At 34.6% G+C, this 21,306-nt stretch overlaps 1 protein-coding gene across 2 annotated transcripts in view; it reads left to right on the top strand.

Moving 5' to 3' along the window:
• Positions 1-21,306, top strand: part of EPHA3 (EPH receptor A3) — a gene marked incomplete at both ends in the record, with an annotated part of 370,237 nt that overhangs the window by 216,503 nt on the left and 132,428 nt on the right. For both annotated transcript variants that reach the window (XM_079704896.1, XM_079704895.1), the window contains one exon: positions 20,660-20,815. In XM_079704896.1, the coding sequence (XP_079561022.1) occupies positions 20,660-20,815 (156 nt within the window). The remainder of the gene's footprint in view (positions 1-20,659; positions 20,816-21,306) is intronic.

Below are 21,306 nucleotides of genomic sequence, written 5' to 3'. Positions count from 1 at the left end.
GTTGAAATATTGTCCTCTGTAGCTTTATGGTCAGAGCAAAACAGTACTCATCTGGAGTGCATATAGTATTGCTCACGGGGTTAATTAGGTTAGGGATGAATTAATTTGTAACAATTTCCGTTATTTGACAGGCATCAATAATATAGTATATTACTTGCATTCCAGACATCAGCATACTGCTATGACCCAGTCAGATTCAATTTGGGAAAATCTTGGATCATACGAATATTTTATTATTGATTTTTGTAACATCATATTTTACAATCAGGCCTGGTTATAAAACACCATAATAACTTGAGGAGATATTTTAGAAAGTCATACTGTTGATGAATAGAAATCATGCTTTCTGTAGCGAAATGAAAACTCACTGTTCTCTTCCTGGAACGAGATGTTAAGGTATAATTTTGTACATTATTAATAGCTATTAAGGAAGTTCCTTCTTTAAGGACTCTCTCCATCCTTTGATTGGACGTTTGTATTGGGGGGTTAGAGAAGTGTATGATGATAGTTTGTATAACTCCATTATCCTGGCTTCTTTTCAAGCCCTTTCCATTTCAGACTATTTTTGATTAATTTGACTTCTTCTATAAATCCTTCTATATGTCCAGTCCCCCACTACTTTGTACACAATGATTAGACAAAATACCTGATTTTGCACATAAATGATCAGATGGCAGGCTGCTTTGATACAGAAGAGTTATGTTGATGGTACTCGTGGTTAAATGCATTCTATTTCCAAACAAGAGCTTACATTTATCAAAAACCTAATTGTAGAACTTTTGGTATGGAAATGCCAAACTGAGTTTACTCACAATATGTAAAGGTACAAAAATGACACCACTGAAGAATGATAGAGTTAGAAAGCACAAGAATTGCTATTAAGTAATGAGTTTTCTTTTTGTATATATATTTGAAAAGGTAAAACATCTTGCACAAATGTTTATACTGTGTTAATTACATTTAAACTGTTTTGTGGAATCAGAATTACACAAACACATGCACACAAACACATACACACATGTACATGCATACACATCTCCCAAAAAGAATGACAAATATTGATGTTCCTTAACCTCAAAGTTGCTCAATCCACACTTCCTTGGTTCTCATACTTTTCGTATTTTGTTCAGAATATTTTACTCTTGATCGTTCTTTCATTGAAGTTATCAAACCCTAGTATCCATATATCGCATTCATTACTCCCTGTACCTCCTTCCCAGTATCATTTACTCTTTCTCTATGTTCTAAAATGTAGACAGTTTTCTAAATTTCTATTCATAAATTCATTTATCTTTTCTCTCTTTTTTTTTTCTATATAATCTGAACTTTTGGGGAAAGAGATTGAGAGGGGAGCTAATATTGTGGCATGGCATGAGTACTAGCTACTGTAAATGCACACACATACACAAGTGCATATGCATGTATGTATGTATGTATTAGAGTTAATCTGTTTCAATAAACATTAACTATCAATTTTATATTGGGGAGTGTTAGGATACCTAATATACAAAGATATATAAGGGATAACTCCTCTTCTCATTGAATTTTCAGTGTAATAGGGTTGAGAGCCCCACAGAGAGATAATAATTGTATAATATATTAAGATTGAAGCATAAGCAAGTGCTAAAATTACAAACAGGAGAACTACATAGTTAGTACACCAGTCAGGATGGTGAGAAAACTGAAACTCGTAGAGACTAAGCACAGCGGCAATACTCATCAAAACCCTATCCAGAGGAGAGGACTTACCCCAAACCTGTCCTATTGGGAGACAGGCTTAACCTTTGTGTGAAAATGGGGGCCTCAGACTGCATAAACTGCTGCCATAAAATGTTGAAATAGCTTCTCTCTCTCTTAATGCTAAGCTACCATGTGAATTCCCTATTAAAAAAAAAAAAAGATTAGCACATTTTCAGTTGAGGCTCATGGTGTAACATCTTGCTTTTGATATGCTACCGATAAGTATCTGTAGAAATGAATTTAAGATACTCTTAGGGGCTTCCCTGGTGGCGCAGTGGTTTAGAGTCCGCCTGCCGATTCAGGGGACACGGGTTCGTGCCCCGGTCCGGGTAGATCCCACATGCCGCGGAGCGGCTGGGCCCGTGAGCCATGGCTGCTGAGCCTGCGTGTCTGGAACCTGTGCTCCGCAACGGGAGAGGCCACAATAGTGAGAGGCCCGTGTACCACAAAAAAACAAAACAAAACAAAACAAAACAAACAAAAAAACCAAAGATACTCTTAGCTTTGTGTCTACAAATAATGGTATACATATACATACATATAAAACATTTATAAACACCAGTTTGTTCTGTTATTATTTTAAAAATGTATGGATTTAAGCAAAGGCTGTGTTCAAAATGTTCAGAATTCTAAACACTAGAAATTTCTGATATTGAGAAAATTGCATACTTCTAAGAAGGGTGGCTGTTTAATTTATATTATCATACTACTCATTTTATTGATAATATTTAGGAGAATGATAGGCATGCATGAGTGCACAAAGAATTCAAATAGAAAATGATGGGGAAAACCAGATGCAATTGCCAACTCCCTGCCATTATCCTCCCACGATGCCAAGCCTTTCACTTCGTCTGATGCAGCAGCATTTCAGTGGCCTCCAGCTGTGTTCAGAATAGCGTTCATCTCATGGTGTTCCCTAGCGTCCCAAAGGTGTTTAATTTTCAAGTTAGAGTTGACACATAGGAATGGAAATTCAGCAAATGAAAGAGTAACTTGCAATAAGCAACTAAAGGTGACTACAGGGATATTATCTTTGCTTTAGGGGAAACATGTTCTCCAATGTGATCATTGAACTATCTTATGTCATCTTCTAATCCTGGGAGAACAGTGCTAAATAGATGACCAAGTCTATTTATTCTAGGATATGAGATTTTAAATTAAACAACAATCCTGTGAACTTTTTTCTTTAAAGCCATGGAGCTACATAGCAAGAGCTTTTAATCCTTGTTTAAACTTAATTATATGTTTATTTAGAATCTTGATTAGCAAAAATTAATTATTAGGTTACCAGCAATGAATATAGAGATACAACATCACAGAAAGGATTCGAAAGTCTTCTACAACTTCTGAAAAATCATTAATGGAATATTCAAATATGGTATTATTGACTAAAATTACTTTATTCACATGGTAAGTAACAACCTATCTCAATGAATTTACTATAAATTCCTCTGTAAAGTAAAATTGAAAAGAAATTCCTCAAGCAGAATCAGTATCATCCTAGCTATTGAAAAGTCAATTTTGTGCCAATAATAATTGATAGAGGAAGGAATGATGGATAATATACATTTAGGGAGGGGTACTTGTTTTGTTTTGTTTTGTTTCTGTTTCTCCATGGGGAAGTTCACACCACTGGCTTGGCATATTAGACTGCTCCCAGAGTTCAGTATAGGAACATGTATGTAGAATAAAATATTATCAAAAGCACATGCATTCCAGGTTAACTTGATCCGGGATAAATTTGTTATTTGCTCTTAAAGTTCTATGCCATGAGCACAATGGAAGCAGCACATGAGATGGAGGAAGACCTGGTGTCAATTCCATCTACAACCACCAATGAGGTCTGAGACCCACCATGGGGTCTGGTACAAATTCCCTCAATGTAAGACAGCGCCCAGCTAGGTAGGGCTGGTCAGGACTAGAACACGGGTCTGTTACCTCCCAAACTTGAACTGTTCTTTCTCCTACATGAAAGGATAGAGTTGAATAAGGAAGCTGTGCTTATAGTTCAACCTATTGATAAAATAATAGTAAGTTAAAATATGTAAATATTAAGATAAAATAAGTTTAAATATTTATGCTCTAAGGAAATGTTCTGAAACTACTTCAATAAATAAGCACTTCCTTTAAATTTCTGTTAGTCCATTAGAAGACCCACAACATTCTACTCATTTATTAATTGCTTGTGATTCTGAGGAATGCTTAATTTATTAACAAGTATGAGTAAACAGAAAGGAGTATCAAAGAGCCTTGTAAATCAGCTTGGACAACGGAGCAGGTTTAGAAGTATATATAAAATTGAATCCCTAAATATTCAATTAATGAATGCCATAAGAGAAATAGACTCCATGTTGTGCTATTTTTGCAAAAATCAAAAGAACGGGAAAGAGTTAAAATAACATTCTATAAATGGTATTAGGCTTCCTGAAGGAATATAATATATAAGGCTGAGCTGCTGCTCCTAGCGCTATGATATTTAGATGTGTAAATGTGTTGGCTTCTGTTAATTTAGATCTATACTACCTTATGCAGGGTGGAGCTGAAGTATCTTATTTCTGAGGTTTCACTTGCCATAGAGTAAGTCTAGAATTTTGGTAGAATTATATAAATTCTGGCATAAACTATTCAAATGAATCTGCTTCATTCGAAAAGTCCATTTGGGGAAAAAAAAAAAAACAGTGACTGCACACAAAAAAGTATATACTCAGGAGAGTTTCCTATTTGGCACCAAGGAATTATTCAAGTATCCATTGGGTCTTTGGAAATAATTCTGTGATCACCTAAAAGAGCCTGCCAATTATTGCCATATGTGCATGTGGTTTTCACAATCTGGACACTTATCCCCTAGGATTTGGACTAATAGCTCTAGCCTTTTACTTCTCATTAACTGTCAGAAAAGCTATCAGACAGAGGAGACATTGGTCAGTGCCAACATGATACAGATTTGGACAAGCGGCTGAAAGTTGAAAGGATCATATCACCTTAGTCTGTACTTGAGAAGAAATAAGTCTCAGGAAAACTAAAGAATTTCAAAGTCAGATATGTTTTGAAACTCAGTAAAAGAGGCTCCTTCAAGAAGTGAGGAGAAGATGTGGAGGCAAGTCGGCCAAATTTGTTAAGTGTTTGCTAGTGCGCATGGCAGCCAGAAAATAAAAATAAAGAATTGGCAGTACTGAGGGTGGAAAGATGAATCTATATAAAGAAGCAAAGAGGCTTTGAGCTATAAAGTCAGAGGTAATTGTTTCAATTACCCCTGAGGAGACCCATTCAGCACCTTCCACTAGTAAATACAAGGGTTACAAAGAAAGTGAAGGCATTAGTCATGCGTGATGGGATGGACTGGCCTATCAACCAGGAACCAAGGGCAAAACATTGCTCTGGTTTGTCTGTGTTAAATAAAAAGTTGTATAGACATAATATATCTATGGAAATCTCCAGGGTCACAAAGGGATCATTGGAAGTACTGGGAACAGTGGAGGACTAGCCAAACATCTATCAATAATTGACTTTGACAAGAAGGTGCTGTGTTGTGATATATTTTTGTGAATCCTCTGGAAAATTATAATTTTAACACAGAAGGATATTGCAGTAATATTTCAAGGAGAGAATGCCCAATATATTTCCAAAAGTAGAAAATTAAGAAAAGGAAGGTGAGGTTTAATATTGTTAAAATATAATGACAAATCTATTGATTTTTGTCATAGATTTTAGAAATGTTTGTATACACTATGTAAATATTTAATTACTTATATGAATATATAGTAATACTAATTTCTAATATGTATTTGAAACATTATACTCTCATTTAATTCTTATGAAATCCTGGTAGGTCTCTTTTACTATCCCTATATTATGGACACAGAGAAACTGAGAAATGAAGAGGCTTTGTAACTTGTTCAGCTGCATAGTCTGGAAGTGGCAGAGTTAAGATTTGAACCTGGGAAGTCTGCACATGTGCTCTTAATTACAATATGAACATTAAAATAATATCTTAGCATTAATGTCACATTTTAAAGTGTTGCTCCAGTAGTCATGATATATTTTTGATGATCTGCTCATAATTTTTTTCCTTATCTGCTTTGTGGTAAATAATGTGTATTAGCAAAAATCAGGCAAATGTTGAGTTCATGAACACAGGTTTTCTGTTTGGGAAGCCAAGTATCTATTCATGAGCAAATCAAAATCAATATTCTGGTTTAATTACTACCATGTTCTAAGTGGAAAAATCACCCAACTTAGTAAAGACACTTTGTTTTTTCTTATATATCTGTAACATGGAAGATTTCTCCAACAATATTTTATTGTACTCTTTTTACATAAAAAAGCCATATATTGCTTGATTATGTTGGCTTCTCTCAAAACCCATATTCTTGATAACCAACTTCATCTGGTGTCATTAAATGAAAGCCTATAGGACAAAGAAAACTAAATGCAGCATTTTCCTTAACATGAAAATATTGGAATCAGTTTCTTTGCAGTACAAATAATATAAGTACCATGCAATTTAGTATAGCAAATGCTTACCTGACATTTCCAATTGCCTAACACAATGAAATACACCCCCAATTAAACTATTGTGTCCTTACCCATATATATCCATTCATTCCATCCTCAGGAAATAGGGATAGCACCCAACAACTCAAAAAGAAACTTAGATGTCAGTCCTTATGCTTTCTTCTACGTTATGCTCGGCATCTGCACTCTTTCCAAGAGCTATCAACGTTACCTACATAATGTATCTCAAATGAATTCACGTCTTTCTATGCCCATAACTATTTTCCTATCTATGTCATATCATCTCTAATCTGAATTACTTCGGTAGCATCTTCTCTGCCCCATTCTTGACTCAGTTCGATGTGTTTTCGCCAAAGGAGCAAGAATGAGCTGTTTGAAATGTAAATCTGACTGTGGTGTACCTTAGCATAAAACCTGTCAACGACCTCCCGCACCACTTACTGTGTAAAAACAAGCCCTTAATATAACCCTGAAGGCACTGCATGGCCTGATTGGTCTGCATGCCTCCTCAGACTGATTTGAGACCCATGTATCCTCTCAGTTTCAGCTATACTCTCTTTTTTCTTTCACTTTCATAAACTATTAAAACTCCTTCCTGCCTCTAGGCTTTCACCCTAGAATGCTCTGCCTTCCACTTTTTGCTTCTGTCTTTTACATAACACATACATCCTTTAGTGCTTTGTACATATCACAGAAGATGATAGATTTCATTTTTAAGGTTAGATGGTGTACATATTGTAATCATTATTATTACTGAATTAGAAATTCACATACACCTTTTCTCTTCTAGGCTACTTTAATATGTTCATTCAGGAAATTAAGTTTCTTTAGTAAATAGACCTCATATATTTTTTTTTATCCTGGAGATAGTTGCTTAAATGTAATTGAAGAATTTCTTTGAAAGAAATGTTTAGGAGAACCTGGGAAGATGCCTAGTCTTCTTTATTTCTAGTTTTAAAATATGATTTATGATTTATCATTAATCATATATATAAGATTTTATATTATGTATATCTTACATATATTATATATTCTGCATTTAGCACCTAATGGAACACATACATACATACATATATATATTTTTTTACTAAATTTATTTATTTTATTTATTTATTGTTTTTGGCTGCATTGGGTTTTCGTTTCTGTGCAAGGGCTTTTCTCTGATTGTGGAGAGCGGGCCTACTCTTCGTTGTGGTGTGCAAGCTTCTCATTGCGGTGGCTTCTCTTGTTGTGGAGCACGGGCTGTAGGCGCGTGGGCTTCAGCAGTTGTGGCTCGCGGGCTCTAGAGCGCAGGCTCAGTAGCTGTGGCACCTGGGCTTCGTTGCTCCACGGCATGTGGGATCTTCCCGGACCAGGGCTCGAACCCGTGTCCGCTGTGTTGGCAGGCGGATTCTTAACCACTGCACCACCAGGGAAGCCCCTATATTTTAAAATTGTCTTGTCTTCTTCCTATTTTTGCATTATGGGACTTCATGATTGATTCATTGCATGAGACTGATTCTTTAAAGGGAAATTTGGTCTACTAAGATGTTTAGGATTGGTTAAACCTAGTAATTGGCAATGGGAAATATTATAATGGGACACTGCTATGGAGAGAAGGAGAAAGTTTCCATTATTCTCTCAAAATTTACTGGATTTGTTGGTCACTTTTCATGAGCCAAGCATTCTAGGTGCTCATTATCTTAGCTGTCACACCACAGGAATATAATAGGAGTTGAGTTTTAAAGAGTAAAATGTTTTTTATACATGTGTTTTTTAAAAACAGGGTCAAACCTTCAGCATGTAGTTTATATGTAGGTCTAGTAACTCTATTGCCTTGCGAGATATATCACTTGTCAACTGAGTTAAGTGCAGTTTTGAAAAAAGGATTTCAGGTAGTGACAATTTTCTCAGTCCTATAAGCGCACACATGGTTAAATGTGAAGGCAATCAAAAATGAGAACTGGACTCTGAGTTTGGATTATTTCAGATATTACTGAACATGAAATTAAATTTGTGTAGTCACACAGTTTATTCTCCTTTTTTAAGATATAGCTTCCTACTATATTATCATCAAATAAATTGAAAGTACTGTGAACCAAGATTCCTCAGAAGGAAAATTATATGGATCCAGAGGTTATAAGTTATGTTAAGGCATTTCAAAAGTGCTATTTTCTGGTCCTAATTAATAAAAAATGTATTGGTTTTAAAATCAGTTGTTACTTAGTTGTGCTGAATATATAATCAGAGTGACAAGTACAGATTGGGGAGAGTGCTACGGGCTTTTCTAGGCATCTTTTGTTTTTTTAATTTTTATTTATTTTTTATTGAAGTATAGTTAATTTACATGTTGTGTTAATTTCAAGTGTACAGTAAAGTAGTTCAGTTATACATATATATATATGTGTTCTTTTTCAGATTCTTTTCCATTATAGATTATTACAAGATAGTAGGTCTTAACAAGGATTTACTTTTTTACCTATTTTTTATACAGTAGTCTGTATATGTCAGTCCTAAACTCCTAATTTAATCTCTCCCCACCACCCCAGCTATCTCCTTTCTATTTCTGTTTTGTCAAGAAGTTCATTTGTGTCTTTTTTTTTTTTTTTTTAGATTCCACATGTAAGTGATATCATATGATATTTGTCTTTTTCTGTCTGATCTAAGCACCTCTTCTGAAGTGCTTCAAATCTCCCCCAGTCTTGGGAAAGTTGCTATTTTGTTTAACTCTTGTTAGTATCCTAATTATTTACTCTTCAGTAGATACTTTGAAGAACTCCAAATACAATGTAATTTTTTAGTGAAAAAACACCTATATGATATATAAAGTTGAATACTGTATTTTCCTAGGCTACTTGAGAATTCTTTATGTCTAACAGACTAATAAATTACCCCGTAAAGTGAAATTGCATTAACCCTTTTTGTTTTTGATTAGAAACTGTTTATGGTATGCTTTTCCCCCACTACAAAATAAAGCTCCTTGTTTCAGCTGCTAACAAAGAGAAAGCAGAAAATCCAATCTGTGGTAAGCAGGCAGATTCCCCTGCACAGAAATCTAGCTCACAAATACCTTTCTAACAGCCCTACAACAGTTAAGCATTTTCTATTCATTATGAAAAAATTTCCTTCCATCAGAGCCATTCATCTTGCTAGACGTAAGCTTGAGATATTGTTGAAAAAAATTACTATTGGCAAACGGTTACTGCAAGAAAATGAGGTAATCTATTTTCCTTGTGCCAGTAAGATCTGTCTAATATTTTTATAGTCATACTATATAAATTTGTTACATTAATTTTAGGGTGATGGATCCATTGTCAGTTCTTTATTAGTTATCACTTTTAAGTTTTACATGATGAGAAGACAATGGAAACAAAAACACATACATATCTGTGTCTAGCAATCCCTCAGACTTGGGTATAATTTCTGGTTACAACATTTAAAATAGTGGGGTAAGCAGCTAATGCACTTAATATCATTAAACTTCAATCATCTCCTCAGGAAAAACAGATAATACCTGTCTCACATGGTTTTTGTAAGTGCAGAGATGAAACAGAAGTGTAGTGCTTGACATGGAGAAGATTTTCAGTAAATGGTATTTATTATATTACAAAGAGGTGAGGTGTTCTCTTCAGGTAGCTAGATCTGGGGAAGGTGATGCAAGCAGGTAATGCAATCTGCCTGGCTTTTCAAAGGCTGCTGGGATAAGATATGACTCAATGCCCAATTTCCTTCCCAGTCCCTCACCTCTCTAGCCTCGTGTACAAGATCTAAACCCCTAACTTTGCAGAATATAAGAAGACAAACAGTTATCTTGAATGAATTTCAGAAGTCAGTTAACAAAATCTTAAACAGTTACTCCAGAGAGTGGGTGGAATGTAATGATCTCTGCCCTGAAGAAACACTTGCAGAATGCACACAGTGGTCTAAATTAGAGAAACACATACACTTGCTTCAGACACACACACTACATGTGGTTATTTTAACACACACAAAGACACACCCATTCTTTTTTCCCTCCTACTCCCTCCTCTCTCTGTCCTTCCATCCTGCCTCTATCTCTCTCTCTCTCTCCCCTCCCACTACTTCAAGGATAGCAACACTGAACACAGCTTACCAAATCTGAAGTTCTCTGAGATGACCAGAGTGGATGAAAGCGGCAGACATCTTCCTGCTGTTGTTTTTACTCCTTATGTTCCAAACTCTTGTGTCCCAGTTATTTGTATTAAAAGAGTGGTATATATTTGCCAACTATAAGCAATGCATTTTAATATTGCCTCTATATTTTCTCCCATTCTTTCTGCCCTTTAATTCTCTCCTCCTCTCAGATGGATTTAACCTTTTTAGTCTTTTTGTTGCAATGCATCTGTCTTCCAAGTTGAATGTAATGTTCTAGGATAATAGTCATAACTATGAAAAAAATGTTCACCTCTATATTTAGAAATTAACCATTTTAAGGTATTCAAGCCTGTTGCACTTTATTTTCATAACACCATTAAAGACCACTCTCTATTTCTGTGGCAACTGTCCTTCTTATGCACATAGAAACATATTTTTTTCTTGAATAGGATGGAATTAATTTTAGGTGAAATTCAAATTTATAAACATACTGTTCAACACAATTATGAATGTTTGTGTCTTCCTTAATCGTTTCAAAATAAATGATTGGTTTAAGGTTTTTTGAAACACTCATTCAGCTAATGATTGTGCTGGTCCAATGGGCATCTAATTTAATAGTTTTTTCATTTTCCTTGTGAAATCCATTCTTACACATTTAAGGGAGTGAATTTCAGAATGCTTTGAATATTAATCCCCTTTCTATTTTGGAGCAAGTATTTCCCAAAAGCATAAAAATAAATTAAAAGAGACCCTAGAATTATATTAGCTCATTTTTTTCTATATTACCTTATACATTGCTGTTAGCCATGAAGTAACTCAAATCAAATATTGAATACTTTTAAATTGCAGACGTCTCCTAGTTGGTAATATTTTGTGATCATAAAGTGAATGCTCATATATAAAAGACACATTATAGGTTTATTTTAAATCCATTTGCTTTCTAACCAGAATATTATCAAATAGTTATTTTCATAAATTTAACAATAAAAATGGAATGGAAAGGTGATAGGATTATAAGAACTGTTAAGGCATACATTTGCAAGTTGCAGAGGTATTTCCTCAGAATAGAAAATGACATTATTTAAAAATAAACTTGCCTAAAATATAAAGCTGATTTAAATACAATAATGTCATTATTCCACAAAATTCTAGATGGCTCTCTTTTTTTTTCAGAGAGTGGATCATTAACAGTGTAGCTAAGAGAGCAAATATTTTTGCAATGTGTCTTGCAGTGTTTACAGAATTCTTTTCCTCTGAGTTTTCCACCTTTTATAGGTTTTCATTTAAATCCTGGATTTTTTAAATTGTGCTATTTTCTATGTAAATTTTCCCAAGTGGAGATAGAATTACTTGAGATCAAAAGTGTGAAATTCACATTAGTGGGGCTATCAACATTTGCAGTCAACCATAATTTTCCCCTATGTTGCTTTTTTAAAGAAGAGAGAGAAGAAAAATGAAACTCCTTGACCAGTATAATAGAAGCAAGAGCTAATCAAAACTGTGGTGTGTGTGTGTGTGTGTGTAGGAAAAGAGAGTGAGTGAGAGTAATATCGATGTGTAGATTTAGGCCCCACATATAGTACACATTTAGTTTTGCACTTTACATGATATGCACCTAAAAGTCAAATTACACACACACACACACACACACACTATGTTCATTAACTATAGTGTTTTGATTCTTTTGTGTGTGTATGTGCAATCTTTATAATTCTAAGACTTTAATATTTTTAAGTTTTTCATTAGATAAGTGATATGTTAATAAGAAAAAAAATATAAACAATAAAAGGATTGCATACATATTGTTTTATTCTGCTTTTTTACCATAAAATATTATGAGCATCTTTCTGAGTGAGACATAATGTGTCTCATAAATGTATCAGAATAGCCTAATTTATATACGGAATTGTATGAACATAGCATAGTTTAACCACCTTTCTAATTTGAGGCATTATATTCTTTCTAATTTGCCAATATTATAAATGGAATTGTTCACATATGTTTGTGCATATAAACACACACAGGACCTAGTTGTTCTTTATGCATTCATGTACAATAGATCCTTGGAAATAGCATCTGAAGTTTTCATGACTTGTATCTCAAACTCTAATCTGGGTGACTATGAATCTATGATGGCAATTTTATTCTCCTAAAATTGACTTATAAAGGTAAGTATTGGGCTGCTGACCTCTCCAAGCTCTAGCTATATTTCCAGTGTAGTCTGGAAAATGCTAATCCATCGTAGGTTTTATTTTGACATGGAAGTGATTTACCTCCTCCAAAATCCCTTCCGAGGAATGGTTTTCTTAGACATTCCAATGCTATTCTGCTCTAAAGAAAACTTCTGGCACTATTCTCAAAAGCTTTTCCAGGCTGTCTCTCAATATATTCTGAGTATAGATTTGGGTCCTATGCATTTTATGTTCACCACAATAATATCCCATAAAAATGATTCTCTCTTTCATTCTAGGTCTCTCTCTCTCTCTCTCTCTCTCTCTCTCTCCCTCCCTTCCTCCCCCACCTCCCCTCTTCCCTCCCGGTTTTAGTATTTACCTGTTCATAACATATATGTTTCTATGAATTTGTAAATTTTATTGATGGGTCTCATTCTCTGAGCATTGATAATTAAGAATAGAAAAACTCAACTAGTCCTACTCCTAAAGCACACCGTTCTTCCTTGAAAGTAGAAGACAACTGAAAAGCTGGCAAAACACAGCATCCTTAGGACCAGGGTCTCTTTTAACATTCTCTTGGTGGTGAACATACATTGAACATATTTCAGTGTTACTGGCACCTGTCTTGCTAAATCTGATGGAACAACAACAAATGCAATAAAGTCTTGTTACTAAGCTATCTTTGAGCCACACTAGATTGTGATTGATTCTGTTGTGTGTAATAGTATGGTGGCATTTTGCCTTAGGCTTTTTTTATTGAACAGTGAAGGAACAGAAGAAGGAAACACTTGATCACTTTGTAAATGCTGCACATTGCAGGCAGGGTTTAATGACTGAACGTAGCCACTACCAGTGTATTGAAATGCCTCTGCCTTGCCTCAAAGCATTGTACCTCTATTCAAATAGCAAAGAATAGAGTTCCTGTAAGATTGTGGAGTACAGCTCATTTTGGGAATAAACAGTTGCTTTGACCTTGTACTGGCAAATAGACCCTGTCAGGCCTGGAATTGCAAGGCCAGGAAATCATCTGTTTAGTCAGTGCTGCTTCTGGTCATTAATTTGTGTTTATGGCTGGGAATTGATAATATAGCCCTGTGTGTATAGAGCTCAGGTCTGAATACTAAAAGGACCCTATTTACCAACAGCTCTATTTTTTAATTTAAAGTTAATTCAAATTGAAATGAGCCTTTTAACCCTTAATTAGGACCATGTTTTCTCTTAAAAGTCAACCACATTAGTCAACTGAAGACAAAATTCACTTTGCAATTGAAAAGCTGTCTACTTTCTTTCAACAGTAGCCACCATGGTTTACTAAGTGCATTTGTTTTCCTTTCACTATGGTAACTTTACCCATTCTCTGTATCAGCATAACTCAAGCCCATCAATTACATCTTAGAGGAAAAGTGTGCTATGTGTTTTGGGAATGAGGCCAAGATTCTATCTGGAAGCTTTTTTATAATTATTATTCATTGTATAGCTAGTGCTCATAATACTCCCTATTTCATACTTTTTTCTTTATATTTTTCCAAAGCTGGTAGTTTGTTATTTTACCCCACTACTGACCCATAGTATTTAGTTCCTGTTTTATTCTTACCTCTTTATAAATATGGAATCAGCAGATTCCCAAAATATTTCTAATTCATTTATTACAAATTGGTATTATTTTGGCTTCCTTCTATTATTTTATTCATATTTTTAGTGTTCTCAATAGAAAATTAACATTTGGCAAGAGCTTCTTCATTTTTATTCTACTGTGGCCCATCCTGGGGTTTTTTCAATAAGTTTTGGGGTTCGCTTAGTAAATGAACATGCATACTCTCACTGACTGGGCACTTAAAATAGAGGAACTAAAAGGTAGATTAACAAGAAAAAGACAAATAAAACCTTACTTCAGACTAACAGAAGGAAAATGTTTTGTCTTTTAAATTGTGTTTTCAGTATCGTGCTAGTTTTCCTTACTGTTAAAAGAGAAAAGGAAAATCACACCTTCCTACATTTAAAAAATTTAAAATAATAATTAATATCAATATTTTAATATTTTATTTATTCCTATAAGATTTCCCAGCTTTTAAACATTCTACTCTATCTAAAATATACATAAAAGGAAGAATATTATGAAATATAGTTTTATTATGCTACTGGGTAAGATGAAAGTATAATAACATGGAATTATTTGCTTGGCAGTGAATTTATCATTCAATACATCCAATCATGAAATCCACATACCCTTTGAATATATACTGCTCTGATATAGAAAAACACTGAGAAGGGCAAAAACCTGTCATTTCTTGATTCAAGTATATTTCTTTTAAATCAGAAGAGAGCCTCTTTTCTTTGTCTTGTTGCCCTATGTGATTTTGTAATTTCAATGGCTAATTTTAATCCTTAAAGCACAGACGAAAGTGAAGATGCTTTTTCTATTTTTTTCTACTTAGAAAGTTCTAGGAATCCTACAAATTTTGGTACATGAAGCATTAACCTTTTAAAGTGTCTAGCCTGAAGAGTATTAAGAGACAAGATAGTCGATACCCATGATTTGATAAATGAAGAAATTGAAATCCAGAGAGGACAATTGGTTACAAGTTAATTATTCATTTAAAAAATGTATTTCACCAAAAAATGTATTTCATCAACTGCTAGGTGCTGGGCAATGTGCTGGACACGGAGCATGCAAAGTGAATAGGAAAAAACTCGTATCTCTACATTGCTCAGGATCTAATCTGGGAAGAGTTAATAATAACTAAAAATGAATCTTCAAACTTATTTTAGAAGAGGAAGTCACTACCCCAGCTACCTCATAAAAACTGGAAGACACCTGGTCAGTGACTTTGAGATAATACCTATTTAGTAGAAAAAAACTAGATCAAAACCTACGTTTCCTCTTTCCCAGTCTAGTGGTCTTCCTGTAAGATGCTGAAAACCTTGAAGAGTTGGGATATAGAGAAGTGAAATTAAGGAATTTCTCGGTGAAGATTACTTAAAAATGTTGTGTTGCAAAGTGTCTTAGCACTTACATTCTCAAGTGAGAAGATCCATTTCTAAAATAACGGCACCATATGGAATTAATTGGTCTCCTGTTTAAAGCTAGGATTGTGAATTTTATCACTGTGACTGGACACAATAAAATATCTAGGTCATCTTAGGAGATCAGTACATGTTTGGTTTTTGAAAGTGAATAAATGAAATCCAAACATTACATGAACAAGTCTGATTCCTAGTAAATCCATGATGATATCCAGTAGGATTTGAGGAGGTGCTACATCCCATTTTTAATGGTTAATTTAGCTTCGTGTATCATTCCTACTTTGCTTATTCAAAGCCCAAAGTTCCTGCCACAATTAACTAGTTCAAAAATCTCCATTACAGCAAGGGGATAAAACGTCTCTGGGACCCAAAAAGGGGCAGCAGTTTGCCTCCACTTAAAAGATCTTACACTGTTTAATCACTCTTTGGTTTTACTACCCTGAGGTAGAAATCTATGAATAATTCTACCAGTGTTTGACTGACAAGAACATGTACTACTGGGTTATGGGAGGAAAGATGTAAATCAGAATTCTGTCATTTTGGCAGCAGTCTTTGAATATGTGCATTTCCACCTTAGTTAAGTATTGCTTTCTAGCTGGCCAACACAGGGAAGGCCTTAAGTATATAGCAGAAGTTTGTTTGTTTGTTTTTTTTTTTAACTTAAAGCTGGATAAACCTGAATTAGTATTAATTTGTTTACCTTTCTTGCATGTTCTCTGTTATTTGATATTCTGTAATAAGTTGACAAAGACTTCCTTTAGGTAAGAAAACACATTAACATATCTACTTTCCACTCCTTACCTGGGTTTTACTTTTTTTTTTTTTTTTTTTTTTGCGTTACGTGGGCCTTTCCTTGTTGTGGCCTCTCCCGTTGTGGAGCACAGGCTCCGGATGCACAGGCTCAGCGGCCATGGCTTATGGGCCCATCCGCTCCGAGGCATGTGGGACCTTCCCGGACCGGGGCATGAACCCGTGTCCTCTGCAACGGCAGGCGGACTCTCAACCACTGTGCCACCAGGGAAGCCCTGGGTTTTACTTTTTGCATACTGAACCTTCTCATTCTCTAACGTAATGCATAAGGAGAGAAATGTGCACATTGTTATATTAGCAGTTTTATATTCAAGGAAGGGAAGGAGATACTTTTAAATGACAATCATTGCTTCTGCTACCATAAGCAAAGATAATGAAACACAAGTACTAATGCCCCATAGAGGTAGACTTTCAAATTTTTCCATGAGGATTTTTTTTAAGGATGAAGAAGGTATAACAAAAGGATAGGTATTTCAGTACAAGATGATTTATTGCAAGGGAGGGAGATTACTCATTGGTGGGAAAAAGTTTGAAGTAAATATATAAAGAATTACCCCTTATACATTTAAAGATAATGTTTCTTTCCAGTATAATAATTTTATTAGTGAATACAAACTTTTCAGTCATATTCTCAAATTTGTTGAACAGTATGAGTCGAGGATTTAGAGATTCTGTTTGTATCAAGAATAAGGAAATTTACTTGTATGGCTCCCACATATAGTGGGGTCACCCTATTCTTAAAGTTGACAGACAACCTCTGCCCTTCCAACAAAAGTTCAATTGCTCATCTGCCCATAACAATGTTACACCTCAAATAGATAGAAAATCCTGGAGAATACAAGAGAACATCAGCCTTTCTGAAATGGTGTCTTAACTAGAAATAGATGAAAAAAGACTTGCATGTGTTTAATTAAATGTGTTGCATTAAATTTTTTAGATGACTATTCTTCAATGTCATACCAACAGCTTAGAATTGGTAGGAAAATAATTTGCTTTTAATGAGTGATTTACATAAAATTAAAAGCCAAAATTTTCTTGCTTATTCGGCCTATGAATTTCTTTGTTATCTTGGGCATTCTGTTTGTGCTTCAATTGTTCATTCTGTAAAATAAGAAAATTAATATCTACCTTGATTATTTCAATAGAACTGTTGTGAGATTTAATTGGGATGGTATATTTGAAAGTCCTTTCTAAAGAGTAAAAGTGTCTACCAAATTTAGGATATTACCATAGAAACTAGCATTGTACTCAGGATAGAGTTAGCATTCAATGAATATCTGTTAATTGATGATTAAATCCTATCAGCTAGCTACCAGGTGCCAGAAGATGCAGAGTAGAGTCTGTCCCTAACTGTGTGTCACCTAACATCCTGGATTTTCAGACGCAAAACACACCAATTGACCACTGGGTTTTCTTAAGATCTTTTTAGCTCCATTAAGCTATTCTATATAATTAATACATCTCAACTGAATTCTCTTTGTCTCTTTTATCATTTAGAAATGCTTTCTACTGCAAGTAAAAGAAAACTTGACTACAGTGACTTAAACAAACAAGGTTTTACTTTTCTGACATTATAAGAAATCCTGAGATTGGTGCTTGCTGGGTCAACAAGACCAGGGTACACATCTCTCTGATTTTCTTGACCTTTAACTTAGTGTCTCTTGTAAGTCATTATGCCCATAAGCAATGCAAGGTATCCCAGAGACTTTCATCAGAGTTCTGTTTGTATCTCTTTAGCCATCTCTTTGGCCATAACTTTGACCATCCACCCCTATATGCAATGATCTGAGTTAGGGAGTACTTGGCAGAATGCAGTTCTGAACAAAATCAGGATTCTATTAGCAAACAGGAAGCAGGACTGAGATATTGAGTATGTAACCAAGAGTACCCACCACATTTCTCTAGTTAACAGTTTGTCTTTTCATGTTGATCTATTTGTGTATTTAATTATGCTTCTTACAGGCCAACTCGTACTGTCTTAATCTTTCTCAAATGGGAGTCCTTCTGTGTATTTCTTCCAACAGATCAATCAGAATGGAGTGCTTGCTCCATGTGGCCTGTGTTAAATTTCTGTTGCCTGCTTTCAAATTTCAAGGGCCTTTTTGGGATGGACAGAATTAGGGACATTTGTATCTTTAAGACTAACGAGGAGACTGAACAAAAGTAGATGATTGACAGATATTTATTAAACTGCATGTATATGTGCCTACCTATCTTTTACTCTTCTCATCTCTAAGGTTATTATTTACTCGTAATTAAAGTCTGGTTACTAGTTCAAGTCACATTCTTAACTTCTAGGCTTAATAACTATAGCTACTTTCAATACTGTTGAAAGTATTTGAAAGTATCAATACTATCAGAAATTCTGTGCTGTGGTGCTATAGCTAAGTGATTGTATGGCTATCTTGTCTTTAAGTATCACATAGTATAGCTGTTTATAGTATTAACAAAAAGTCATTGAGTGTTTAGTGAATACCTTTATGCCTAATGTTGTAAAAACTATAAAAGCCTGAAATAAAAACACAGAGATAAATTTACAAGCAAACAAAATAACAAAGTACATTGGAACACTGCAACTTAATCTTTTAAAGACTCAGCAATGCCCTCTTGCAAATTTAAAGGCACTCAATAATGAGCTAAATTGAAACCAGAAGTTAAGTGCATAGTTTGTTTATACTTTATATCATTTCCCCCTGAGGCAATATGACATGAGATATGAGTGGACCTTTCTAACCAGTGCTTAAGGACAATGTTCAAAAGTTTATAATCCTAATCCAAGTTTGGTTAGGGCAATAGAATTTATTTGACTGGCTCTCAGTATGGTACCAAAAGTTGTTCAATTTAATGTAATATGGTCCTTGAGCAGCCATTCTTAGTAGGAACTTGAAAACAGCAAGACTAGATTAATGATTACTATCATTTTAAGTTATTCTAATTGTTGGTCTTGTCAATGTATTTTCCTTGGGAGTGTTATCTCCCAAGAAATGTTCAGTAGGAAGATACACTATTATAGATACAGTGTGTTATCTTTTAAAATACATTTAGTGATTATAAAAGTTAAGATTTATTCACACAGGTTTTATTTGAATGCAAATAACCTGTTATTCACAATATGAGGTTGATACAAAACAATTTTGGAATTCAGCGATAAACATAGTCTGTAGGGTCTAGTCTCTATTTAAGTGGTTTAAGCCATCAAATCTCAATGCAGCTTTGAAGTTGAGTTTTAGAGACTTAAGAAATTATTGGCTTCCAATTATTGGCTTCCAAAGAAACTTAAAAGTTTAAGATCCTGAATTCCTTCCTCAAAGGAATGTCAAGGGACTTTTGTTAGGGTTTTCACTATGATTTCAGTTCTCAGGGTAATTATGAAAATGGACCAAATAAAACAGTACAGCATTTTAAATTTTATATCAGATTAGATGAAAATACTATAATGGAGACATTTCTGTAAGAGCTGTAAATAGATAGTGAATATTAAATGGGCAGCTGAAATAATATCTGGTAACAAGTTCATTGGGCTTAAAAAAAAAAACATGTCATTCAGAGATATAACCGGAAAGAAAGAAGATAACATAGTTATTTTTAAAAGTGTTAATCTAGTAATAATTCACAAGTATATCAGTTTAAATAGAAATTATACCTCCCTGTGTATTTGAGATACAGACAAGGAAATAAATTAAGACCTTTCCTTTAGGCCATTACCAGAGAAGTTAGGGAATGACACTGTCAAGGGCAAACAAAGTATCATAGCTCAGGAGAACCAAGTATCAAGAATCTTAAAATGTAGACACAGCCGTGATTTCTTCCTTCAGTTGCTTACAATTTGTGGGGTTAAAGTTGTTCACACAGAAACTAATTAGAAAACAAGTGGGTACTATATTAAGTACTAACTGCAGAGACTGTACACATTGCATCATGTTTAAAAAGGGAATGGCTGCATGATGACATGGCTTTGCTTTATTTTCTTCACAAATAGTCCAATGCCAAGTAAAGCTGTGAAAACATGAGTTGGAAATTTCATCACACTCTAGTGCCAAAATAATCTAAATCTTGTGGGGGTTTTTTTCCCCCTTAACATTTGATGCAAATACAAACGTATATGTGGAGAAACTACATTGGGCCACATTATTTGCTTCTATGAATTCTGGGAGAAGGAAATAGATTTTATTCATAATGAATGAGATTGATTTTATTCATAATGAATGCATGCCTTAGCCTCCTGAAATCTGTTTTATGTATTTTCAAGAATATATTTTCAAAATTATCACAAAATCTTAAAAGAGTCATTTTGTTTGTAGCTTGTCGACCAGGTTTCTACAAGCCTTCGGATGGTAACGTGCAGTGTGCTAAGTGCCCAACTCACAGTTCTACTCACGAAGATGGTTCAGTGAACTGCAGGTGTGAGAATAATTACTTCCGAGCAGACAAAGACCCTCCATCCATGGCTTGTACCCGTGAGTAGTTTCGCTGCAACCCATGCCTCCATGTTTGTTTTATTTCCTTTTTTCTTATTATTATTGTGTTTTTTTTAAAGCATTTGGCCCATTTCCTTCTGCTCTCCATGTGCAAATTAAAAGCTTTCTCTGCTTCACTCTCCATGCTTGGCTCACCACAAATGCAACATTTATCACACAAAATGAATTAGTTTTTAAAGCACTTCCTGCAACAAGACACCCAGAAGGAAAGAAAATTTTCTATATCTCGTTTTAGATCTTGCATAATTTTGACAGGGTAGGGGAGGTTTAGGCATGGGATTTGTATTTTTATTTTTCTATTCCCTCTTGTTATATGTTGGTCATAGGTCATAGGGAAAAAGAACTAAGATTTATAAAACTAATACTAAAGTTTTCATAACTATTCACAAGGACATTGAATTTAGTGGTAAATTCCTTTGTTGGACTTTGTGAATGCATCTTCAACCTGGAGTCAAATCTCCCCCCATTCA

The sequence above is a fragment of the Hyperoodon ampullatus genome, assembly GCF_949752795.1.
Source record: "Hyperoodon ampullatus genome assembly, chromosome: 5".
Classification (NCBI taxonomy): Eukaryota; Metazoa; Chordata; class Mammalia; order Artiodactyla; family Ziphiidae; genus Hyperoodon; species Hyperoodon ampullatus.
Note: the sequence above shows the minus strand (reverse complement) of the source record. Positions and strands in the feature narration are given on the sequence as shown.